The sequence below is a fragment of the Myotis brandtii genome, unplaced genomic scaffold (assembly GCF_000412655.1).
Source record: "Myotis brandtii unplaced genomic scaffold, ASM41265v1 scaffold134, whole genome shotgun sequence".
Lineage (NCBI taxonomy): Eukaryota > Metazoa > Chordata > Mammalia > Chiroptera > Vespertilionidae > Myotis > Myotis brandtii.
This window is the reverse complement of record NW_005354756.1, coordinates 1,144,983-1,172,263: the sequence shown is the minus strand read 5'-3', so window position 1 is coordinate 1,172,263 and position 27,281 is coordinate 1,144,983. Positions and strand designations below refer to the sequence as shown.

At 45.3% G+C, this 27,281-nt stretch overlaps 1 protein-coding gene across 2 annotated transcripts in view; it reads right to left on the bottom strand.

Annotated features, from left to right (window-relative positions):
* The window catches only part of ULK4 (unc-51 like kinase 4), a 290,018-nt gene that overhangs the window by 160,129 nt on the left and 102,608 nt on the right, over positions 1-27,281 (bottom strand). For both annotated transcript variants that reach the window (XM_014534909.1, XM_005860404.2), the window contains exons 28-30: positions 23,661-23,712; positions 23,422-23,566; positions 10,881-10,973 (exon numbers count right to left, since the gene is read on the bottom strand). In XM_014534909.1, the coding sequence (XP_014390395.1) occupies positions 10,881-10,973; positions 23,422-23,566; positions 23,661-23,712 (290 nt within the window). The remainder of the gene's footprint in view (positions 1-10,880; positions 10,974-23,421; positions 23,567-23,660; positions 23,713-27,281) is intronic.

Here is a 27,281-nt window from a genome sequence, read left to right as displayed (position 1 = left end):
TAGATAGCTTTGTGACTACTAACTGCACCACCACTTCCCAAATCTCACTTTCAAGCATCCCAACTCCCCAGCTCAATGGCCCTCCCTCCGCGTGGCAGTGCGCTCTTACACTTCCCCGGGGGAAATATTGCAGGAGGGAACCACCAGGGGGTGCGGACATCCCCCTTTCTCCATCAGTTACCCGTCCTGCAAGGTCAAGGGTCAAGGGTCGGGGAAGCTTTTCCAGTAACCTGCCAGAAGTAAATACATCTGGCTTTGCAGGCCACATGGTCTCTTTCAAAACTGCTCAATCGTGTGAACACAAAAGCAGCCGCAGAAGATAAATGAACGAATCAGTGCGGCCGTGTCCCGGTAATATTTTATTTACCAAAACAGGTGGTCGGGATTTGGCCCACCAGCCTCTGTGCTAAATCATTCTCATCGACAAAACGTCACTAAAATACCCCTCATCCCATAAACAAGCAAAAAAAACACTCCTCTGACCCGCTGTCTCCCTATTTTTCAGCTGCCCTTTATAGCGAACTCTCCCTGGAATTATCGATCTTCCCGGTGACCACCTCACCATTTCATCCCCAATGAACTCCCAGACGCTTCTGCCCCCACGTGGCAGGGGAAAGAACCCCTACCCAAGCTCTCCTGCGGCCGACTGTAATGGTTCATTCTCCGTCCTCCCTTCCCAACACCCTCAGCAGCATGGGGCACTGCCATCATCCCCTGCCTCTGAACGTCCCTGGAAGCCAGCGGCCTGTTCCTCTAATAATGAAGCTGCACTGACACAGGCAGCCAACTCCCCCACGTCACCCTGGTGTGTGCCCTTCCCCAAGAAGCTCCGACCGGCCTCTCCGAAGCAGCTGACCCGGCCCCTCACCCTCCACTCGCTCACTCGGCTGCTCTGTCCTCTGGGCCGCTCCTCGCTGGCTGGAACTGTGGTTTCTCTGTGGTTTCCTGGTGTATTGTCTATCTCCTGTGCCATCATCAGCTCCTGAAAACCGGGCCCTTGTCTGTCTGTACACTGGGGTGAACAGAACGATTTGTGGAGTGACTCGCTGAGGGAGTGAATAATATTAGCTTTTCTTGCAGGTAGAAAACTATCAGGGCTGATGTGCTCTCAAGTTCCAGGATTCCACGGTGGAAACTGACTCTGAAGAGAAAAGCAGCAGACGCCTTTTCTTGTGGGCAAAGAAACACGCTCGGGGGAATGGAAGGTAGCATCCCGTTAAAAACAATGATCTCCGAGCTCCTTTAAGCACAGAAGGAAGGAACTGTGAGTTCTGCTGATTGCAGCCCCCGAAATACCAGGGCCGCTCTGTGCAAAGACTTCAACTAAATGCTGGTTTCCGACATGTCGTGTAGTGAGTGGCTCCACTGACAAAGGGACGTCTCTGCCAGGCCTGGTGCCCCTCCCTGAGGAAAGCTGTCGCTAAGTCCACGCAGGTCACAGGAGGAAAATTAGAGTGACCGGCCTCCAGCACACAGGGCTGGCGTGGGAATGCGGATTCAAAAGATTAACTTCTTTCTAACGAGAGAGATGAACGGTCTCAGCGAACCCACCTGACGCCCGGAGAGTAAGGACAGGCAATGAAATGTCTACCAGGTCACCCTGACTTCAGGGGAAATGTCTATCACCGTAAACAAGATAAAGGTCAACAACAGATTCAAACAATCACAAATAAGGTTAAGAAAAATGGAATGCCTTGGATCAAACTCCTAAGGTCTTAGGTTGGTGTCCTTCCATAATTCTATCAGGAACAGAATTCAGGGGCAGGATGGGAAAATTAATTTAACACTCACTCCGGGAGTGCTTCTGCCAACACGTAGCCGAGTTACTGTAGGAGTCATGATGATGAGCTATGCCCTGATCGGCACAATGAGCAGGGATTTCTACCCTGTGAGGGTGACTTACATCGTGAGCAGAGGAGGGTTCAAAACCTAGGAGGATGAGGGAAGGAAGAGGTTGAACTGAACCAGGAACCTGGATTGTCTTACTAATCAGAACTGTACCAGGAGCTGCCACAGTGATGAAAATCAGAGGAACAGGTGTCAGACCCTAAGGATGGAAGCAGAGGGAAGCCAAGGAGAATTATGGGCCGGCTCCTATCGGGGCCACGAGGCTGAAGGTGACTGTGTGGAGGAACTGGGCCACTCCTAGGAGTAGATGCAACACCATGACACTTAAAACAGTTCAGCTTCAAAGTGGACTGTGATACCAGCTGAGCTTCCTTAAAAAGGTGGCTCTGCAGGGAGCGGCAAAGAACAAGGCACCAGAAGGAGTTCTGGATCCCAAGTCTTGTTGCTTTGAACTGACCGTGGGGTTTGGAGCACAAATTCCCTTGAGGGCCTTCATGTCCTCGAGTATAAAATGGAGACAGGATCCAGGGTACTAATCACACCCTTTCGTTCTGTATTGCTAACTCCAGAGGGAATGCATCTTCCCCCGCTCCCTCCACCCCCAACCACCTGCTTTACACTCCGGGTCACTATTCCCTGCTCTGACCACCCCCAGGCTAGGGACCAGCCCATGCCCTCCAGAGCCCAGAGAAATTACTCAAACTAGCTAACCCTCAACCAGCTTACCACGCCCATCCACTCCTTCATTTGTAAACTACAATAAAGGCTCTTGCGCATTTCCGCTCACTTCCTCTGCCTCCTGCCCGCCCCTGGGGCTTCCTCCCGGGGCTCCCTGGGGCACAGTATGCCCCCTCCTCCTGGGATCCAGGAGTCTACTGTAAAATATCTCTTCAAAGGCAGGTGTTTCCTGATCTTTGACCTCCCAGCCTGAATAATTCAAAAGCCTACATTTTAAAACACCCAGGATCTCCAAAGTCCCATACAGCTCAAAAATTCTAACATTTCTGTCTTCACATGAACAAAGAAAAAAGGTTCTATTCCCTTAGGTCAGGGGTCAGGAAACATTTTCTGAAAAGGGTTAGACAGTAAACACTTCAGGCTTTGCCAGAAACAAGGCCTCTGTCTCAGATCCGTCTGTTTGTAAGTTTCTGTTCCTTAAGAACATAAACAGCACTCTCACTGGGCAGGCCACACAAAACCAGGCTGCAAGCCAGTAGACCAAGTGGGCCACAGTTGGCCAATCTCTGCTTCAGATGACACGGGAACGTCTACAGACCTAAGGATGCCTTGAAAACACAAAAAGTCTTACTGAATCCCTACTCAGATTAACACCAATCTGCAACACATAACTGGGGAACCACAATTTGTAAAGGTATACAACACACTCTAAGTCAGTGATTCTCAACCTTCCTAATGCCACGACCCTTTAATACAGTTCCTCATGTTGTGGTTGAAAGGGCGAGGGCTATGCCCTCCATCTTGCCCCGTATCCTCCATGTTGGGGCAGCAGCCATGTGCTCAGGAAAGTACCTTCTTCCCGGAAGCCCAAGCCTCTGCTAGCCACGCCCAGGATTTCTTTAAACTAACCAATGACAATCAAGGGACGTGCGCGCCATAGATATGACCACATCCTGTGTAACAAGACCCGACTTGCACCTGGCCAATCGGCAGGACCCAGAGTCATCTCTCCTCCCCTCTCACTCCACCCCCCTACAAAACCCCATTTTTTCCCACAGGCGGGCACTCTCGTCTCGCCGTGCGTCAGTGGAGGCTGAGAGCCAAACCCGGGTTTGATAATAAAGGACTCTTTGCTTTTGCATCGGACTCGGCTGGCTCCCTGGTGTGGTCTAATGGGGATCTTGAAATCTGGGCATAACAACCCCACCTCTGGGCTCTGTGTGCTGACCAGTTATGAATCGTAATGTAAGTATCTGATATGCAGGATGTATTTTCATTGTTACAAATTGAACATAATTAAAGCATAGTGATTAATCACAAAAACAATATGTAATTATATATGTGTTTCCGATGGTCTTAGGCGACCCCTGTGAAAGGGTCATTCGACCCCCAAAGGGGTCGAGACCCACAGGTTGAGAACCGCTGCTCTAAGTGGTTTCCTTGAAAATGTCAGGCCCTAATAGTAATCTGAAACCATCCACTCCTGACCCAGAATGGCTGCTAAGTGGTCATGCGACCATGAACTCGCATCTGTGTTAAAAGAAAACAATGAGAAAAGATCACCTTGTTGAAATAACCATCCTGCCTAGAATCCAGTGAACGCAAACTCAACAGGGTCACAAACCAAAAATCCTTTACAAGAAAAACACATCACTGTTCTAATTCACTTATAGACTCTGGATTTCTAGAACCAGACAACAAGGCTAAGCGACCGAATGACCGGTCGCTATGATGCACACTGACCACCAGGGGCAGACACTGAACACAGGAGCTGCCCCCTGGTGCAGTGTGCTCCCACAGCAGGAGTGCCACTCAGCTGGCCAACGGGGAACAGATGCTGGACTCACGGTTGGCAAGCGCAGCTGCAGCAGCATGAGCCTCTCCCGCCTCCGCAGCAGCGCTATGGAGTGGTGGCGGCGGCGGCAGCAGGCACAGCAGGACCAGAATGCGCAGGAGCAGCAGGGCGCCGGCCCGAGCTTGGGCTCCTCCCCGGCCACCTGCCACTTCGCACACTACTACATCCCTCGGGAGATGTCAGACTGCCGGTTTTGGCCCCATCCCTGCCTGGCCTGTGGGGATCAGGCTGAAACCGTCAGTCCGACATCCCCCAAGGGGTCCCAGATTGTGAGAGGGCGAAGGCCAGGCTGAGGAACCCCACCGGTGCACAAATCTGTGCACCAGGCCTCTAGCAACATATGTACAGCCAACTCTAAACTCTTCTTTTAAGATGAAAGATGCTATTTTACTGAGTTTTCAAAGACAGTTAACAATCACTAATGGTAGAACCAAGAAAAAAGACTATTGAAAAAAAAATAAAATGCTAAACTTCCCAGAGTAAAACAAAATTTTATGCTCAATCTCAGTGGAAGAGCACAAAGACCTCAGCAAGAGTAACAATTGGGACAATTTCAATTTAATTTCCAAATTCTGCTTAAGCAGTATTTAAGTCCCAATAATACATGTTGAACAAGTGTGCAGCAGCACTATAATCCTAAATCAAGGCAGAGAGAAGAGAAAACAAAAAACAAAATTAAACAAAGAAAGTTTCTGATTTGCAGGATAATGAAAGGAGCTCAAGATGTGCTCAGTATTTGAAATCTTTTACACTTGCTTTATCCCCTGAAATGACTCTACTTTAGTAAAAAGTGCAGAAATGTACCCAATTTGAACAAGTGGCCAAGACAGTAACCGTGGACGATGTCCATCCAGGAGGAAAGAGAAGGTAAGGATGGGTGCTCAAAGGCTCGGTGCTGCTGGAGAAACCCTGCATCTGATTGTGCGAGTGCGGGGAGAGGACGAATGGGGAAGCCGCGTCACAGTGGCCCAGGAATAAAAATGGGAGCCTCAGGGACACAGAGATTGGCTTGCTTCTCATTATGAGGCTTTTTTAAATTCCACAGCCACCTGGCGAAGCAGCGAATTATTTCTGGAGAAATCAATTCATTCTAATTTTAACAAAATTTCACTTTATTAAAGCTATTGCACTCATCGAGATTCCATCAGAGGAAATACCTGTGGAAATTCAGCTCATTGAAGGAAAAAGCACCTAACTGGCTAGTTTAGCAACAGGAAGACATTTCCAGTGATTTGGGCTTTTTCTTTTATCGGACTACAAAGTGTCAACCAGAACCTATCAGAATATGGCAAAACCTAATTTTATTAAACTATGTAAACTGAAAATAAAACGCAAATGGAAGCCCCCTGTGCCTGGGGTGTTTTCTGATGGCTCCCACAATTGCCATCCAATATCAGACAAATACTACATTCTTTTTCTTATTGAAAATATTTTTCCCATTACTTTGTAGCGTGTGGAGTTCCGGTTTCAATCCGCATCATCAAACATTTCTATCTTCTGTCAAAGACTTTATTAAAGCTATTGCACTCATCGAGATTCCATCAGAGGAAATACCTGTGGAAATTCAGCTCATTGAAGGAAAAAGCACCTAACTGGCTAGTTTAGCAACAGGAAGACATTTCCAGTGATTTTGGGCTTTTTCTTTTATCGGACTACAAAGTGTCAACCAGAACCTATCAGAATATGGCAAAACCTAATTTATTAAACTATGTAAACGGAAAATAAAACGCAAATGGAAGTCCCCTGTGCCCAGGGTGTTTTCTGATGGCTCCCACAATTGCCATCCAATGTCAGACAAATACTACATTCTTTTTCTTATTGAAAATATTTTTCCCATTACTTTGTAGCGTGTGGAGTTCCGGTTTCAATCCGCATCATCAAACATTTCTATCTTCTGTCAAAGGGGTTATCTCATCTAGAATTCTTCCTTCAATATTCCTTCCTCTCCTCAGAATGAAAAGGAAGAAGAGAAAAGAAGAAGGGAGGATGAGGGAAAGGGGGTATGGTTTTACAGGATTTTCTGTAGACCATTTTCCAGCTGAGGGAACTTGGGTACAGAGAGGTTCAGCAATGTGGCCAAGATCATACAGCTAGCTGGGTTAGATCCTTTAGGTTCTCCCATAACCTCTGACCATGACTGTGTCTTGGAAGTCATTACATCTACATATATATATCCCTACTATGCAAATAGACTAAATGGTGGAACATCCGAACAACTGGTCACTAAGACATGTGCCAACTACCAGGGGGCACGCGTGGAACATAATGGGCGTTGGCAGCAGAACACGGAACATGGCAGGTGTCAGCCACAGCGGGATGTTGGAGCAGGCGAGCGGGGGCGCCAGACCAAGGTGGGGTGCCAGTCACTGTCATCGGGGCAAGCCTCTGGTGGTTATTGAAAGTTCTTTGCTCCAATGCACCGCGGTCCTGCCAGGCACTTGCACCTGATGCCAGCGTCGGCCCCGCTCACACCCGTTGCCAGCGCCCAGCGCCGGCCCCGAATGCTCAGCGCCATCAGCAGGTTCGAGCAGTGGATGCAGCCCAGATCGATCCTGAGGGCTTCTCCACCTCCCCCTGCTCCTGAGGGGCAAACGGGGCCGGCACCATCAGCACGTGGGAGCGGCAGTGGCAGGAGCAGGGCTGGCCAGCAGAAAAGGGACCCGGGCCACGACAGGAGGGGCCGGGCAGGGGCGCAGAGGATGGGCCAAGACCCACCCCTGTTTCCACCGCAGCCTCGCAGCCCACAGTTCCTTTCAAGCTGCATGAATTCATGCACTGGGCCCCTAGTTGTTTCATAAACGTCTATAGATAAGTCTCTCTTCTCCACTAAACTATAAGTACCTTCAAGGTGAGAACTTTATCTTAATTATTACTTATCCTGGTTTTCACTCTGTACTTGCTGATTAGATAGATGTTGGTTGGTTGGATGGATGGATGAATGGATGGCCAAAAAAATGAATACAAAACCAGTGAGAGAAGTCGGTTGAAGTCTGTAAGGGCAGAAGTATTTTTCATTGAAGGTTGCACCTTGGGTTCACATGGGCTCCATTTAAGAGATCCCTGGAATTTCATTCTTTTAAAAGACACTTGTGAATCTCGCCATAAAACAAACAGCTCTAACATTTTTTCAAGCAAATTAAAATGATAATTCTCAGATAAGAGCATAAACATTTTTGGTTTTTTGCAGTTCAGGAAGAGAGGTATATTTTGCTCCAAACGAACTCAAGAAGTTAAAATTTAATTTGTTTGCTAAGGAAGATTTGCCAAAACGAATTACCTCTTAATGGAAACAAGCTACTAGGGCACTGTTCTCTCCTCGAGCAACGGTTCGGTGCAACCTACTGTAAAATTAAGCAGAGAGAAAAGGGCAGCGCTCAGGGGAGTTTAACACATTCCTTCTCACAGTAAAATTGGACCAATGTGGTAAGCAATTTACCTTTCTGCTATCAACCCAATAAAAGCTAGAGTCACCAGGCCATAGTGTTTTTTAAGAAAATCCCTGTCAGGTACAATGCAGATTTGATCATCCTCTTGTTCCTTATTTAAGGGGGACAGTAAATTCTCATTTGTACTATGACTACGCTTTTGAAGACTTCTTTATCCACTAAGAATCCTATAAGAATAAACCCGATAAGATAATAAATGCTTCACTTGACAGTAGGATGGTTTAATGTTCCAACAGTTATTACTTGGCACTCTGAACTCTTAATGCTAAATTAAGATGAAAATCCTTCAAAGAACACAATGCTGAAGAATCCAATAAATGAGTTACATTTATAACAAAAGGTTCATGGTCACTTTTATAGTACTAGAAGTCGATTTGCCCATAACAATAAAGGAATTCCACTCTTAATATACACTTACAATCATGCATTTTGCCTAAAACCCCTGCCCCTAAGTCACTGGGGGAAATGTCATAGGTTACCACTGTACACACTTCCCAAAATTTGGGTGGGTGATACTCTTTTCAAGGTTAGGCCTAACTTTGGGTTAAGAGAAACAATTAAACATAGAACATTCATAAAAATTGACCACAAATAATAATAAAAATTAGAAACATAACAAAAATATGATCCGATCACAATGCAATAAAAACTACAAATTAAAAAGCAAGGGACCATTTCCATCTATCAGAACGGCAATGATGGACGCTAGAGACACTAATCTAATAAAGGTTGGGCACCAACGGGCACCTTCCTACACGGCTGGTGGGGAGAACTAACCTCCTAGACTGAGGCAATTCACCACCTTTCAAAATTACAGAAGCTCGGACTAGCGGTTCCCAAACTTGCTTTCATATTGTATCACCTGGGGAACTTCAACATACCGGGTGCCTGTGTCCAGCCCTAGAGGTTGGATTTAATTGGCCTGGGCTGGGCCCTGAGTCTTACACTTTTCAGAAGATCCCCAGAAGATAACTAATGTGCAGACAAGTCTGGGGATTGTGGGCTTATACACCCTTTGTTGAAGCAAATCCAGTTCTTATTATTCATGAGACACATACATGTTCACACGTGGTGAATGACCTATGGCATTACTCACAGCTTTGTTTTGTAATACCAAAAGATGAGGAACACATAAATGGAACACAAAGGAGGCTCGCTAAATAAATACTGGATATTCATAAAGTGCAGTACGAAGTATCTCTTAGAAAGAGGTGCAGAAGTGTATGAATTACATCTCACTAAAGCCGTTACGTATGTCTGAAGAGGTGCAGATGGTGTAGGCAGCATGCTCATATCTACGGGAGAATTAACACACACGGTGGTAAGAGTGGCCATCTCTCGAGGTGAAAGTTTGCTTTTCTCTGCATACCCTTTCAAATACTGACATTTATACTGTGTTATGTATTAACTCTTTAAAAATGTATTTTAAAAATTAACATGACATCGAAAATCGACCAGGTCATATCACTATCCAGCCAAACGGAATGTATAAGCCAGCATCCCAAGGGGCATGAGGGAACATTCTGGGATGATGGAAATACTCATCTCTAGAGTGGTGGCGGCTGCACAGCCGTATGTGGCTGTGGAAACAGACCTGTATTCCTAAAATGAGTGACTTTCACTCTGTGTAAACTAGACCTTGAAAACCTGACTTTAAAATAAACACTTTTTTAAAGACAACCGGACCTCTTCGCACAATGCTGTGAGGACTATAAATAAACCAGTTTGGAAAACTGCTCTGCTCTTGACCTCTGGAGCCGCACTCAAAACTGAGCCGGGACCACTCCCACCTTAACAACCAGCGTCGGGAGAAAAGGCCCCGGGACAGAACGGGGAATCCAGAAAGAGACCTGCCGCGGCGAAGGTGGCCTTCAGTGGAGGTCGGGGAGTAATTGATTTCAGTTAACAAAATTCTTCGGGTATCTTTGTACTCAAAATTTACCTTGCCCTTTCAAACTGCTCCATGGAATTGTGTACTCTGGCTATAATATTAATTGAACATTTTTCTCATTTAAAAAATTAATTGCCCAGGTGGAAATCTGTGTGCCACGCGGCACAGGGGTAATGAACAGGGTACTGTTGTGTGCTGCCCTTCGGAAATGAATGGGGCTGCTCACAGCAGAAGCAAATGGCCTGAGGGCTGCCTCGGCCCAGCACTGCAGACGGCCCAAGGGCCAGAGCACCTGGGAGCCCTGTGAGTCCATTAGGCTGCGCCCGGTGCATTGGCACAGCCACGGGGAAGGCTATTTGGGTCAGACTTCCCCCAGGGTAGATTCTCTCTACAAACAGCCTTTCTTGTTCACAGGTGACAACAGTGATGGGGTGCACTACTGTGCGGGACTCTCTGTGGTAGGAGAGCAGACCAGGTGAAACCCAGCTGACTGGGACTGTGACCAAGTGCCTTGGCTGCTGAAGACCGACTGGCCACTCTGCCGGTCACCGCGCCTACAGGTGGCCTAAACCCAGCAGCCCTCCTGGGTCACCGTCGCAACTACAGCTACTTCTCTTGCTTGAAAGCAAGTAGACCTCCCCTTCTCTTCTCCTCTGTGGACCGGGTGCCCCCTAACAAACTTCTCAGGAGCCTGAAAGCTGTTGCCATCACCCTAGAAACTAGTTCCAGAAACGTGGCATCATTACACGCAGGGCCTTCCATAAAGGCAAAAGCTCCCCATTACTTACCACAAGCGTGTCAACTACATACAATGGTGGGAAGTAATAGTCTGCAAATACCGCAGCGATGTAATAACCTGTTCAATGCAATATGAGGCAACCACTGACATTTTAAAGAGGACATGTGCCAGTTTTTTCTCTTTAAAGAATTTATCATTTTAAAGCATCAAAAATGCCACAGGATGCCAACCCCGATAGGGAATAAAGAGATGACAAGACCCCAAACAGCCTAAGTGACAGACATTACAAACCATAAAACGTGAAAAATGACCACTCTGGCAACTCAAATGTTGGACTTGCAGAATCTCATCATCTTTAACATTTGCAGAACATGTAAGTGCATCTCGGAGATGCGAAGCGAGAGGAAGACCTGGGGCCTGTACCTGGTGAAGGCGGGGCTGTGCGCGGTCATCGCCACCAGCAGCTTCATGGCATAGGCCGGGACCGGGCCAGGCTCCGTGAGGACGTGCTCGTACCTGGAATGACAGGTGATGGGAGAAGTGCTCAGTGATTTTCCTCCCTGAAACCCTCCTCTCCAAGACAGAAACCAGAGGCTGTAAGGTGCACACACCTGACAAAGCACAGATGCTGAAACAGGTATGAGCTACAGGGTCTGCGCTGGCCAGGGGACGATGACACTGCCCACCTCCCAGTGTTGTGTGAAGTTCAATGAGACAATCCACTTAGGGCCGTTAGGATTGAGCTGTCCACAGAGCAGGAAACTTTAGCATTAGGGATCTGTGCCAGGGGTCCCCAGGGCGACCTGCACACTCAGAGATATGCTATGGGACTCACAAGACGCCCATACGGTCAGATTCATGACGAAGATTTAGCACATGAGCCCCTTACCCAAGGCGGGTATGTTCCAAGACCCCCTGAGGAAGCCTGAAGCGGCAAACACTGCTGAACCCTATATATACTATGGTTGTTTCCTATACATACATATATACAGTCTATGGCTTCTCTCTGGCATATCCAAACTGCCAGCATCACTACTCACATTCTTTGGGGCCATCATTAAGACAAGGGTGGCGTGAACATAGGCACCGCGATACAGCGACAGTCCATCTGCTAACCCAATGGTCACTAAGTGACTGACGGACAGGTAGCGTGTAGAGAGTGGATGCGCTGGACAAAGGGAGATTCGCCCATGTTATTCGCTGGGTGGAGGCTGGTTCACATGCGGTGTCGACCTAGTTCAGCTGCCCCGTGTACAGCTCCATGCAGATGCTTAAGTGCTGGATGGACGGATGGAAGGACGGACGGACGGACGGACGGATGGATGGCCAGACAGACGGACAGATGAACGAACAAACAGATGAACAAACTAACTAACCAATCAACTATGACTTAACTATCTGGAACCACCAACAACTAGAGGCAGCTAACTATCTCCAGAAAATCCAAAATGTATCTTTAAAAACCCATGACATGAAGCAGATGCTGCTCATGGAGAGAATGGGCCCCCAGCTTATTCACAGCCTGTTCACGCTCGTGTTGAAAACTGTTATATAACAAGCCTAGTTAAGCAGCCCCCAAGCCCAAAGCCATTACAAAGGAGCCGAGTAACGGGAGGAGAGGGACCGGTACAGAAAGGCAGCCTGAGAGTTACACCAGGACTGGGAAGCCCAGGAAAAACCCGAGGGCAAACCCGGACTCCAAACAGCGAACGGCATCGGGCGCAGAGGAAACCGCTGCCGGTACCTCCAGGGGCTCAGGGGCACAGCACACGCCACGATGTTCAAACTGGGGCAGTGGATCAAGAAAGTGTTCATGCCGAAACCGGTTTGGCTCAGTGAATAGAGCGTCGGCCTGCGGACTGAAAGGTCCCAGGTTCGATTCCGGTCAAGGGCATGTACCTGGGTTGCGGGCACATCCCCAGTAGGAGATGTGCAGGAGGCAGCTGATCGATGTTTCTCTCTCATCGATGTTTCTAACTCTCTATCTCTCTTCCTTCCTCTCTGTAAAAAATCAATAAAATATATATATATATAAAAAAAAAGAAAGTGTTCAGCTGGGGAGGGCTCTGCTGAGGGGGGCGGGAAGAACCATGTTTTAGAAAGCCTTCTTATAAAGTATTTTTAAATTATGGCAATGAAAAGCTATGCCCATGTAGGACAGATAAAAGACAAAACACCAGATCATTCGTAACAAAGTCATAAACAAAATATTAAGAAACCAAAGGAGATCCGTGTGTTTAAATAAACAGCACAACCAAGCATGATTAATTTTAGAAATGAAAACAGTCAAATTTAGAAAAACAATACATTTATTCACATGAATAAAACAAAAATCAAAGAAACTTTTTTAGAAGTGATAAAAATGAACTTGACACCTGAATTGAACTTTTTTTAAAAAAAGGAACAACTCAGCATACTAGAGAGAAATCATTTTTCCTTTCTGGAATAGACTTACAAAATACAAAGCCCTGCCTGGCCAGTGTGGCTCAGTGGTTGAGGTGTCAACCTATGAACCAGGTTATGGTTCGATTCCCGGTCAGGGCACATGCCTGGGTTGTGGGGCTTGATCCCCAGTGTGGGGTTGTGTAGAAGAAACCAAGGTACATGCCCTTGACCGGAATAGAACCTGGGACCCTTGAGTCCGCAGGCTAACGCTCTATCCACTGAGCCAAACCGGTTAGGGCAATAAAAATATATTTTTTAAAAAAGAAAAAACACTGAGGAAACATTACTGACTGAAATACAAATGTGTTGAGGTTGTGTGAGGTTACCTAACCTTGAAACAGGAGGAAAGATGGAAGTCTATACCAGCCTGTACATGAGAATTTTTGCAAAAAAATATTGCTATGATTTTCTCCCCTTGGAAAATGAGGGGTAAAATTCACATTTGTTCAGAATAAAAATATTGAGTATTTTGAATGTATTTTAATCAAAGAGAGGTTTGCAGCAAGAACTAGCCAAAACGATGCTGTGATTTATTAAGTTTGTCTTCCAGAGAAAGATAAAGCAGCTGAGCTGATAATAATTGGACCTCGCACTCTTCTGAATGCCACTTGGCAGGAAAATAACAGACACAAAACAATGATAAGCCAGGGCTCCGAAAGGGCTTCGCAGGAGGGTGACCAGTGAGAAGCTGCCCACCTGACAGACAGGCACTGGAGAGGAGGACTCCAAGGGCATGGGCCCGGCCAGAGTGAGACCACCGTCCGCATCGGAGCACACTGCCCACACAGTGCCCAGACCCCCCTCTCCCACCTTTAGGGTCCTCCCCAAACCAGGGCCCTTCTAGGTCCCAAACCGCTGGAACCCAGGCAGGACAAGCCCTGCACCCTAAATTCACATCTGCCCCGACGGAGAGGAAACTTCCGAAAGTCACCTTCAGGGACCCAAGGGATGGACTGTTTCCTGTCTTGTCAAGTACCTGAGCAACCAGCGCCCAGTTAGGTAGGCTGCAGAAAACTGACACCGGCTGTGTGGATAACTGAATTACCGAGAAGCTGTTCTGGGGATTTGGCCCCAGAATTGGCCACATGGAAAGAAGAGCCGGGGGGGGGGGGGGGGGGGGGAGTCGGGCAGAGGCACCGTGTCATAAGGATCCATTCTGTTGGGATCAAGCCACAGACTCACATTTCACATCTCCATGGAGTGGACTCTGAGTATTTGGGGGGAAAGAGTGAGTCCAGGTTATCCAAGAAACTCTAGGGGAAATACAATAAGATTCTAAATAAAAAACTAAAGTACTTGGCAAAACCACGATAATTATTACCTGTGGGGAGAGACCAAGAATACGATATGAATGAAAAGGAAAGAAAGGTGGCAACACTGGACAAGAAAGTAATCTTAGAAAGGGAGTGGGAAAGAATGGTCAGGCCACATCTTATAAAAGTGCACTGGCAATAAGTAAAAAATCTAAGCAAAAAACTTGTCAATCTGTAAATACTTACAATGTGTAAATATTCACATCTTCTTGGGTGAGAAGACCTCTATGACATCACAACAAATGAGAAGTGAATAAAAACAACAACATTTACTGCTTTTTCAGGGCAAGTTTTTAAATACTACATATTTCTCAATGGCAAACCACCATAAAGAAATCAAAAGAGGGAAAAAAATTTTTGCAGAATGTTGGTAAAATAAAGAGCTAATATTCTTAACATATAAAGAATTATTGCAAACCAATAAACATCCCACCAGAAAAGAGGACAAAATCCAACTTAGAAGAGTATCAGTGGCCAAAAAGCATGGGGAGCGGAAATGATCAGCTCACTAACACCTGAAGGAATGAATGCGAGTCCAGCTGACAAGGAAGAGCAACACGGGTCACCTCACAAAGGAATGCCGGTCGCGCAAGCTGGTCGTCATCGTTGAAAATAATTTGCCAAAACATATTCAAAAGCCCTTACCATGTACATAATTTTTAACACAGTGACTCTACCCCCGGACATTCAACAAAATGAGTAAGTCTGCACCCAAAGATGCAGCGCTGAAAATGGTCTTTGTAGCCATTTCTTTAACAGTGAGACACTGGGAAAGCCTAGATGATCAGGAACTGTGAGTTGTTTAAATGATTTCCAGTGCATTTATAAATGTAGAAGTAGATTACAAGACAGTCAATAAAGTTGTGTTATATAAGCACATATACCTAGATAATAGATCATGATAGATGATAGATAGATAGATAGATAGATAGATATTCCCAGTATGATGTCTGGGAGTAGGCAGTTCTGAGAAACTTATAAGAAGCACTAAGTAAACCTCACCAGAGATGGAGAAAACGTAGGGGAGCAGGCAGATGTTGACATAAAATGGTGGACTAGAAGCAAAACACTGAGTGTCTGGGATGGCTGGGTAAGAATGTTAATGATACTTTCTTCTTTTGTTTGCTTGGGTTTTTTTGTTTGTTTGTTTCTTTTAATCCTTGTTTGAGGATATTTTTTCCATTGATTTGAGAGAGAGTGGAAGGGAGAGGGAAAGACAGAGAGAAACACTGATGTAAGAGAAACATTGATTGGCTGCCTTCCACATGCCTGACCAGGGCCGGGAGCCTGCAACCAAGATACACGCCCTCGACCAGAATCAATCCCAGAACCCTTCAGTCTGCAGGCCAATGCTCTATCCACTGAGCCAAACTGACTTGGGCTGCTGAAGTTACTTTCTACAACCTATACATGTAAAGGTTTCTGAGCAAGGGAATGATGAAGAAGGCAGTGTGCTCAAATGTGTATCAAGATGAATCTGAGGCCTAAAGAGCGGCTGGACATGTGTGGGTTAGAGAGAGATAAGGCTGTCAAACAAAGTGTGGAGGCGACCTCTGCCTTTGGGGAAGGCCGAGGCGTTCCCCTGGACGGCCATAAGAAAGGGGTAGATAGCTTACTCTTTTAGGCATTTTCTGTAGAGTCTTCTCCAAAATTTGAACTCCAAAATTTTATAAAATGAGAGTGGGTATAAATCAAGTTAGTAGTCAATATTTTGATACCTTTCCTATCTTGTGATATTATGTAACCTGAGTTCTATACAACACTGCTGTCTTGCATGAATGCATAGATATTTAAGTATATCAGTAGTTAAATAGATACATAAGTGGATGGGGAAATAGACATGTGGGTAGAAAGATTGAGAGATAAGTAGATAGACGGATAGATTTTTTTAAAGTGAAAAGATAGATAAGACTTCAAAGTATTAAATTTTATTTCAGACATAAGCCCTCGTCTCTTCTGAACTCTTCAATAAACTCAACAGCAAATTTTCATTATAAAGGTATGAAAGGCTAAGAGAAACAACTTCAGAAAATCAACACTCAAGGTTTACAAATTTGGATAATTTGGAGCTAGATAAGGATATTCTTTCACCCCCGATCAGAATAATTCTAGCATCCTAGTTCTTTGGATAATATTATGATGCTTCTTTCTGGTGCAAAAATATTTGACTTAAACTTTATATGCCAAAAAAAAAAAATTCCTAAGGAAAGGCTATAAATGAAATACTCCCAACTATTCTGATTGCCATCAAAGACGGCCAAGCTCATGCCTATGCTGACATAGAATACTTGTAGGAAGGGATGCAATACAGAACCATCCAATGTCCCTTGACCGACTGGCATAGAAACCAAACTCATGACTTTTGCTGGACATCATTCCAGAGGCAGATGAACAACCCTACAGTGTGTTGCCATCGAAAGGACAAGACAATTCTAATCTGTAAGGAACGCGATTCTCAGATTCTGAAAAACAAAGCCGTAGCCATTTATGGAGTCATTACGGCGCTGGTAATTGTACAGGCCACCGGAGAATAATAAAAAGGAAAGACGTGCTCATTTTCCCCAGGAGGGACACGCTGAATGCCATATTGTCATAAAAAACATTATTAGCACATTTATATCAGCATGATCGCTTTTCAATACAAAACACTCAGAGCTAACAGAAAAGATGAAAACTGAAATCCTCAATGCCAAAGTGGTCCCAGTCACCAAAGGGAAACTGCCCAGCAAATGTTTCCCACGGCTGCCGCCTGGCTTAAGGCCTTCCCCGACTGCCCTACCGAACACAGCCCCTCCCCTTACTGTCGCTCTCTGTCCCCTTATTCGTTTTTTTTCTTCACGGCTCTCACAATGAACTGAAATCATCTTCTATATGTATGTGTTTACTGCTTTGTCTTACCCCTGGGATGTCAGCTCAGTGAGAGGCAGGAATTCAATCTTGCTCACAATAGTACTCAATGTATATTTATTGAATGAATTAACTAAGAAAGAAAGGAGGGAAGCGGGGGGAGAAAGGATTTCAAACATCATATGCATAATCACACAAGTAATTATATTCCTTACATTTGTAGGAATATTAAAATTCCCTCTTCCCCAAAATAACAACGGTGTGTTTCCTGAGTGAAGAACCTAGTCCCATTCACAGTTACATATCCCAAGAGAAATACCCTCACCTTACGTAACGAATCCCCTCATCCCCCCCAAAATATGTTCAAACAGTCAGCAAAAGACTGTTCAGTGCTAAGATTTCACTGATAATGACTTTGTTATTAAACTTCTGAGAGGTGCCAATTTTAATTAATAAGGTCACTCTGGGCTTAAGTTCCATTAAAGATTGCCTGTTCTCTTCGGCATGAACCTTTAAAATTAAATCCTTCTCCCTGCTGAAGACAAAGTCATGGTAATTTTCTGAGGATGTATGGTTCTCTTTCTTCCCAGAAAAACACACTTTTCCTCACTGTTCATACAGATAACTCAGTTACATTACTGGCACTCCGACTATCTTGCAGAGAAGAGGTGAGACTGAAAGAAGGGAGGAGGAGGAAGTGAGGACAGGGCCAAGACATGAATACGAACATATTTGAATCACAAGACCCAGATTAATCACCAATGATCAACATCACCAACTTTAACATGCATAGTTTCATAGTTTCCTCAAGCTGATGGCAGGAGAGAGAAATTGCAAATACGAGGGGGGTTTGGCAAACTCTTGCTGACTTGAAGATGGAGGGGCCACGTGAGAAGACACGTGGCCACCTAAAGGAACATAAGACAGCACAGAACAAGAACTTCCATTCCACAACTAAGTACTGGGTAGGAAGACTGCAGAATCTCAGAAGGAAGGTGGGTACGGTGGGTGGGCGGGAAGTGATCAACCAAAGAACTTATGCATATTCTATGGACAATAGGGTGGTGAAGGACTGGGGTGGGGGGCAAAGGTGGGCTAGAAAAAGTCATGGGGGGAAAAAGGGAACACATGTAATACTTTCAACAATAAAAATTTTTTTAAAAAAGTGCTGGATGGGATAATGATCTGAGAAACAAAACAAATGGCATATCTGAGTCCTAACTCAGGGCCTGTGAGTGTAACCCTATTTGGAGAAAAGGTCTTGGCATGTAGTTAAGGATCTCAAGATAAGCTCACCCTGGATTTAGGGTAGACCTCAAATATAAGGACAGATATCCTTATAAGAGAAAGGCAGAGGCAAATCTGAGACAGACACACAGAGGAGAAGGTCAAGTGAGGACTGAGGCAGCGACTGGGGTCACGCTGCCATAAACCAAGGATGGCGGGCAGCACCAGAAGCCAGGAGAGAGGCGTGGATTCAAGGTCAGACTCTCCAGAAGTAACCAACTCTGCTGACAGGTTGATGTCAGCCTTCTGGCCTCCTGAGCTGGGAAAGAGTACATTTCTGTTGTTTTAAGCCAGTCCGGCGGGGTCCTTTGTTACTGCAGCCCTAAGAAACGAATACAAACTGTGGGGAACCATCCTGCCACCAACCTGGATGAGCGGGGAAGCAGCTTTCTCCCAGGCTTCAGACCAGGACTCGTCCTAGTGGACAGGCACCTGCTTCAGGCAGCATGAGCTCCGTAGCAGAGAACCACGTCCCACGGGATCTGTGGGCCTCTGACCTAAGGAGCGTGACTTAACAAACGGATGTTGATGTGAGCCACGAAGCGTGTTAACGTTAGCGAATACTGACAAGCCAAAGTTAAAATCTTGATGGTGAGCATCCTTTCCTTGGAAATGCCCTTGAGTAGCATTTCAAAATTGTGATCAAAGGAACCCCAGAGTTCCGGGAGCTGTTAATAGCCCCCGGGAAAGAGTGTCCGAAGGTCATCTAATTTTTAGAAACGCTGAGCTGTAGAAAGTTAAATGTGTGAACTGAGAAACGCACAAGCCAGGGAACAGGAAGCACAGAAAACGTCCCAGAAGAAACATGTCCCCAGGCAGGCGGATGAACATCGAGGAAGCCCACGGTGAGTAAAGGCGGCCTCGATACTTATTCAATTTATATTTAAGTAACATTTTTATTTGCATGACTTACAAATGTCTTCGGTAAAAAAATTATTATTAATGTCTGAAATACTTGGCTCTTCCCGACAGTACATTCCATAAAGGCAATGGCTGAGCCTCTCTTGGTCACTATTATATTCCAGCAACGAGAAATATGCCAATGACATAAGACACATTCAATTAGTGTCCATGAATATCAAATGGGCGGGTGAAGAGAGAAAACATTCTCTCCCAAGCTCGGATCACGTAACTCTCACGTGCAGACTCTGCTGGAAAGAAGCTGGTCAGCTTGTTGCCAACTCCTCTGCCTCTTCCACACCCTGGCCTCCCCCATTCTTTCCTGGGGTGCCCACTCGCTTTCTACCCAATCATACCCAGGTTTCATAACTCAAATACCATCTCCCTATCAACAGCAGTATAATCCTCTACGTACAAAATGCACAAATACTTGTAACTGAAGTCCATCTTTTTAGAAAGCAAAGCATGCACACTGAGAAGAGGTGATGGGTCTTAGATATTAATTCACAGTTTAAGTGTCATTCATGGTATTTATGATCGGTATGGGGATGTCAACCTGACCGGGTCGCCGGATACCCAGACGGTGGGTCAGACGTCATTGTGGGTGTGTCCCCGGGGTGTTTCTGGGGAGATCAGTGTATGAGTCAGCAGACCAGTAAAGCAGTGGCTCTCCCTAACGTGGACGGTCCTCACCAGTTAAAGTGAAGACCTAAACAGAGCAAAAAGGCTGGGGACGAGGGAACTCCTGCTGCTCCCACTGCCTCCAGTTGGGACCCTGGTCTTTTGCTGCCTTTGGACTTGAAACGTCAGCTCTTCTTGGGTGTCCAGCCTGCCAGCCTTCAGACTGGGACTTCACCAAAGGCTTTTCTGGGTCTCGGGCCTTAGGCCTCAGACTGGGACTTGTCAGCCTTCATAAGCAAGTGAGCCAATTCCATACAGTAAATCTCCCTCTCCCTCCATATATGTACATGCATCCTATTTGTTCTGTTTCTCTGAGAACCATATCTAATATTTCGCTTAATAAGGTATTTATTCTTACCACTGAGTTTTCATTCACATCACACAACAGTTCTGATAAGCACCTTGAACACAGGTATTACATGGTCTTTAACAAGATTAAATTGTTATCCTTCCTTAGAATTTTGCCCGAGCTAATAGAAAAGACACCCGCTCTTTCCCTGGGCTCAGCGCCCAGGAGCCGTTTCCCAACAAGGAAGAACCTCTCTGAGAGCAAAGCCACGCAGGAGTGGGCAGCCGGAGCGATGGAGACGGAGACACACACACACACACACACACACACACCTGGTTCTGTAGAAATGAACTCAAACCCCCCAAATCCAGTTTTACTTGATGCCAGTGCAAGTCCTGGACTTCTTAGTGAGTAAATAATTATTTTCCAAGTTAGAGTCCAGGGTTAGTACTTGCAAACAAAATACTAATACAACACTCTCCTGTAAAATATAATCCTCTACGTACAAAATGCACAAATACTTGTAAATGAAGTCCATCTCTTTAGAAAGCAAAGCATGCACACTGATAAGAGGTGATGGGTCTTGGATATTAATTCAGTTTATAGAGTCATTCATGGTATTTATGACAGGTATGGCGATGTCAACCTGACCCGGTCGCAGGATACCCAGACGGTGGGTCAGACGTCATTCTGGGTGTGTCCCCGGGTTGTTTCTGGGGAGATCAGTGTGTGAGTCAGCAGACCCGTAAAGCAGTGGCTCTCCCTAACGCGGACGGTCCTCACCAATTAAAGTGAAGACCTAAACAGAGCAAAAAGGCTGAGGACGAGGGAACTCCTGCTGCTCCCACTGCCTCCAGTTGGGACCCTGGTCTTTTGCTGCCTTTGGACTTGAAACATCAGCTCTTCTTGGGTGTCCAGCCTGCCACCCTTCAGACTGGGACTTCACCAAAGGCTTTTCTGGGTCTCGGGCCTTAGGCCTCAGACTGGGACTTGTCAGCCTTCATAAGCAAGTGAGCCAATTCCATACAGTAAATCTCCCTCTCCCTCCATATATGTACATGCATCCTATTTGTTCTGTTTCTCTGAGAACCATATCTAATATTTCGCTTAATAAGGTATTTATTCTTACCACTGAGTTTTCATTCACATCACACAACAGTTCTGATAAGCACCTTGAACACAGGTATTACATGGTCTTTAACAAGATTAAATTGTTATCCTTCCTTAGAATTTTGCCCGAGCTAATAGAAAAGACACCCGCTCTTTCCCTGGGCTCAGCGCCCAGGAGCCGTTTCCCAACAAGGAAGAACCTCTCTGAGAGCAAAGCCACGCAGGAGTGGGCAGCCGGAGCGATGGAGACGGAGACACACACACACACACGGAGACACACACACACACACACACACACACACCTGGTTCTGTAGAAATGAACTCAAACCCCCCAAATCCAGTTTTACTTGATGCCAGTGCAAGTCCTGGACTTCTTAGTGAGTAAATAATTATTTTCCAAGTTAGAGTCCAGGGTTAGTACTTGCAAACAAAATACTAATACAACACTCTCCTGTAAAAAAACTGAGGGGCCAGGAAAAGCCTGTCGCCTTGGCTTTATCCAAAGTGTTAAGGTCAAAAAAGGATCAAAATGTTAACAAAATTGAAAGTACTGACAGGATATCTACAGTAGCCCCCCCTTAACCCCAGTTTCGCTTTCTACGGTTCTAGCATCTGTGATCATCTGCAGCTGAAAATATTAAGTGAAAAATTCCGGAAGCAATACTTAAGTGTTAATTTGTGTGCCCTTCTGAGTAGCATAACAAATTCTTGCACCGTCCTGCCCAAGATGTGAATCCCCCTTTAGGCTGTCAGATAGCAGCTATCCTTTATATCTTTTAAAAATCACAGTTGGCACAAAAGTCACATTATTAGGCATTAGTCAGGAAGATGCTTATGATTATGTATAACCAGTTTGTAAGTGTTAAGATGGCATCAAAATTAACCCCATGACACAAGGCTCTAAGCTTATATTTACCCACATAAGTACATGCCATTCACACACTGTCATACACAGCCATGTGCCCCTCAATGGCGGGGATACACTCTGAAAAATGCGTTAGGTGATTTCGCCACTGAGCGCACATCGGAGTGCACCTACACAAACCTAGGTGGTGTAGCCTGCCACACACCTCAGCCACAGGGACAGCCTGCTGCTCCCGGGCTCCCAGCCTGTATAGACGCTACTGCACAAAACGACGTGAGGTTAGGGCTCTGTAATCATCCTACTATGTGCTTGCTATGTGAGTAATGGAGTAAAAAGGAAAAAGATAACCTCTTTCTGATAATTACTACTTGTTCCCCCACCCCCTATCTTTATCTAAACTTAATTTCCATTACAAGAGTTTGGGGGGAAGATTTCCATCTCTATCATTTCTGAGCAGGGCCTGGAAAAGTCCCAATTTCATCTTCCAGCAGTCTTATCATGTCGACCTTGAAGAATAAACTTCACCCCCTCACCCCCAGCCATAGACACCTTTAACTCTGCATAACCTCAGAGTCTGTAGAAAACAGAAGAACCTCTAATCGGAGTGCACCTACACAAACCTAGGTGGTGTAGCCTGCCACACACCTCAGCCATAGGGACAGCCTGCTGCTCCCGGGCTCCCAGCCGGTATAGAACGCTACTGCACAAAACGACGTGAGGTTAGGGCTCTGTAATCATCCTACTGTGTGCTTGCTATGTGAGTGATGGAGTAAAAAGGAAAAAGATAACCTCTTTCTGATCATTACTACTTGTTCCCCCACCCCCTATCTGTGGGGGGAAGGAAGATTTCCATCTCTATCATTTCTGAGCAGGGCCCGAGAAAGTCCCAATTTCATCTTCCAGCAGTCTTATCATGTTGACCTTGAAGAATAAACTTCACCCCCCCTCCCCCCAGCCATAGACACCTTTAACTCTGCATAACCTCAGAGTCTGTAGAAAACAGAAGAACCTCTAAATGGTATTTTTCAACATGGACAGAGATTCTCCTGGGTCCCAGGCAGTGTAACAGTTACTGCCTCTGGTCCTAACTGCCTCACGGTGAGCACATTAGCACTTGGACAGGAATGTAAGGACAGGGAGACCCCAAGGCCAGCAGTGCCCCTCGTCTGGCCGCAGCATCCTGGGCGACCCACACCGCTCTGGGTGAGTGCAGAGCACGGTACTTACTGGGGAAGGAGGACATCTCTAATGAGAGCCAGAAGGTTGCTGTCGGAGTCGATGGGCGCAGCCTCCTTGCCATCCCCGCCCTCCTGGTTCACCAGCAGAGATGTGGTTTCTGAGAGCAACCGCAAGCTGAAGAGCCTCCACTCCACTTGAAAAGAAAGAACACCAAGAGCATGACTCCATGGAGATGGAATGGAACCGAATGTGTAACCAATGGAATTCTGGGAGATGTGGTCACTTACCATTTTGGCTTTGAACCAAGGAGACCAAGGGTGGCAGGATATAATCAACAACCTACGAGAAAAGGTATTAAAGACTCGGTTCAGATCTCCATACACACGGACTTGATAACAACCACTATCTATGTTTTTTTGTCCACTGACAGAATCACTAATCAAAGGTGTGGAAAAAAGGCAACAGCTAAATTTATCCTGGATCTAAAGTCTGCATGACATTTAATAAACCACCAAGCTCATGTAACTGAAAAAGTCCTCAGGTCAAAATGACATTACAATCATCAAAACCTTCAGGGTTCATGAAAAGAACTAGTATTTAATGCAAAATCTGATTGGCATGGGTTGACATTAAACCATCAAATTAACAAATTAATATATAAGCTGGTGATCATTTCTCAAGTTGAAGATAAACAACGATCAAAATGATGAAGGCGGGGAAAGAGATGTGTAATCCTCATGTTTTGTCAAATACATCAAAGAGCTATGACAAGTTAATCCTGGTTATTTTTATAAATAGATACAGAAGATGTATATCCACTATACAAAACAACTCTACAATTTCCTAGTAATATCAGACAGAGCACAATCAAATATGGTTTGAAATCTCCAAAATAAGCTTTCTCCTCCCCTCCCCCCCCAAATAAAAATGGACAATGAAGAAAGGACAAATCACTCCCATGGTCTAATTTTGAAACCTACTATCTCATTTGATGAACCGTTTTGGCAACAATACACAAAATTCCTGCCTACGCTGATAAAAAACAGGAGAAACAATTCACAGCCCAACACCACCACCTGGCTGCCCAAACCAATGGAATGATGCCCCGCACAAGCAAAGCCCACCACACCTTGCCAACCACAGCACGGCCCCTCCTGTACAATAACACAGGATGGTCACTGACAGAGCTCAGGCACCGGCTTTATTTAGGAAGGAATTCTTACGGAGACCCAAAGCCAGGAGTAGAGACAAGAACAAGGACCTTAGAGGGGATATTAGCCTCTGAAACTAACAGCTGCAGCAAACAGTAAACACAGCCTGGCTGAGGAGAGCCAGCCAGATACACATAAAATCTCACACTAAAGGCTCATTTATCTCAGTTCATTCCATCAGGTTTGTTTCTGTACTGGTTTAGGTGAAGCAATCCTAATATGTAAAAACCCTGGGTCCGTCACATCCACAACGGCCGGAGGCTCGAGCTAATGCCCAGGCTGCGTGCGCAACAGGGATGCTGGCATCTTGATTTCACCCCCAAAGACTTAAAAATTTACAAAATGGCAGGTTCTTTGAGAAAAAAAAAAAAGGATATTATGGTTTAGTTTATTGTTTTAAGTTAAATGAATTGAAATATATTATATATTTTAGGCCACTTATGTATATTATTACCAGAATTTTCTAATAAAGAATCACCTTTATTTTTCCCATTGCTATCATAACATATTTTGGAAACCCCATGAATGGAACAAATTCTCTGTACAAATCAAATCGTTATGGTATTTCTAACTGCTCTGTAGGCCACACTGATGATTTCCAACTCTGAGGCACTAAGTAGTGTAAACTCTGGGAAAATCTGAGTTAAGCACTTGTGCTCGGCGAGAATTAAATGCATGCATCCACTTCCATATAACAAGTATTGATCAGCGGCCTTGAACATAGTTTGTGTAACATTTCAAACAATGTTATGCTCCTTGGGAAGCTGAATCGTCAATTTCATGTATCCCAGTCATGCTCCTGAAGTGGTAGAGGATTTCCCATGAGTTACAGCATTAAAGATTCTTTTATGAAGCCCATGAGTTGCAGACACCATTCCTATCATAATACACGCTGTAGCTTCAAGGATTATTATGATAGCATCTCATGATTAGAAAATAAACTACTGAATGTCTATTTAAATGTAAGTACAGGTATTTGGAACTACTAGATCACAAAAATTCTCCATTGGGTTATTGCTCATTAAAGAAAACAATCAATAAGAAACACTTAAGCAAACACTATCTCAATGGAAGACCGAGAAATCATTACTCAGAAAGTGATCGTAACAAACAGGGTTTCTGCTAATAGTGGGTATTATTTGGATTAACTTTCTCACTGAACACAATTTAAAAATGCCAGATAAAATATAAAAGAACAAAACCTTAAAAATACGGAAGATCTGAAGAGACAATGGGGGAACTTTCAGACCAGGTTCTGAATGAAACCTTTACCCAGAGAGCTCAGCTGAACTCAACTCTCAGTATGAGCATTTGTATCCAATTATCTTAGCACCAGGTATCGCCTGCCCTGGAGGCACTTCCCAGTAGTGCAAACACAGGGCTCCAGGAGGGCCCGCTGGGGAGAGAGAGGGAGGGCTGAGTCCAGGTCTTCCCACAGGCGGAGTTCTGTGAGTTCCTACCCTGGGCCGGGCACTGAGGAGTGGAGATTACGTTCAGATAAGGCAGTGGTCGGCAAACTGCGGCTCGCGAGCCACACGCGGCTCTTTGGCCCCTTGAGTGTGGCTCTTCCACAAAATACCACGTGTGGGCGCACATGTACAGTGCGATTGAAACTTCGTGGCCCGTGCGCAGAAGTCGGTATTTTGTGGAAGAGCCACACTCGAGGGGCCAAAGAGCCACATGTGGCTCGCGAGCCGCAGTTTTGCTGACCACTGATAAGGAAAACCAGGCTGAGAAGGCTGCCCTAGGAAGTTAGGATCTCAGACCATAGTCTCAGGGATTTGCAAAAGGGGTGCAAAGGACCTGCGTCTAAGGAGCCCTGACTGACAGAGCCCGGGACAAGCCTGAAGCCTCTTGGAGGAGGGAACACCCACCCACGGCTTCAGGGAGGCCATGGCCTCCAAGAACACAAGGTGATGTGGACACAAGCAAGATCTGACAGACACCACAGCGCACCGCAGTCTTCTGATATTGGAATCATCACAAATAGTGTAAAACAACCACATCCAACAAATGTGAATAAATCAATCACAGACTAGGAAATATGTAGAGGGAAAAAACTATAAAAAATATAGTAGATTGAAAAAAAACAGATAAGCAGAATTTCTAATGATAACAAAACTTCTACACATGAAAAATAACCAAAATTAAAAACTCAATGGCTATATTTAGTACCATACTGGACATGGGAGAAATAGAATTAGCCAAAATATAAACAAAATTATCCAGAAAATAACCCTAAAAGAGAAAAATGATGGAATATATCAAAAATATAGTGAGAAAGTTTAATGTACACGTGATCTGAGTAGCTGAAGAAGACAGAGCAAAGAAAAGAGAGAATAAGCAGAGATGATAACTGAGAATTTCCCAGAAATTATGAAAAAGGACAATCCAGATCTAAGAGGCACAGAGAATCCTAAGCAGAATAAATAAAAGCAGGTTCACATTTAGCTAAATCATAGTGCATCTACAGAAAACCAAAGGCCTTCCCCTCCAAAAAAGTCTTAAAAGGGGACAAGGATCAATGGGGGCAAAAAGGGACATTTGTAATACTTTCAACAATAAAGATTTTAAAAAGCCAGGCCAGCATGCTCAGTGGTTGAGCGCTGATCAATGAACCTGGAGGCCATGGTTTGATTCCTGGTCAGGGCACAAGGCTGGGTTGTGGGCTCAATCCCCAGTAGGGAGCGTGCAGGA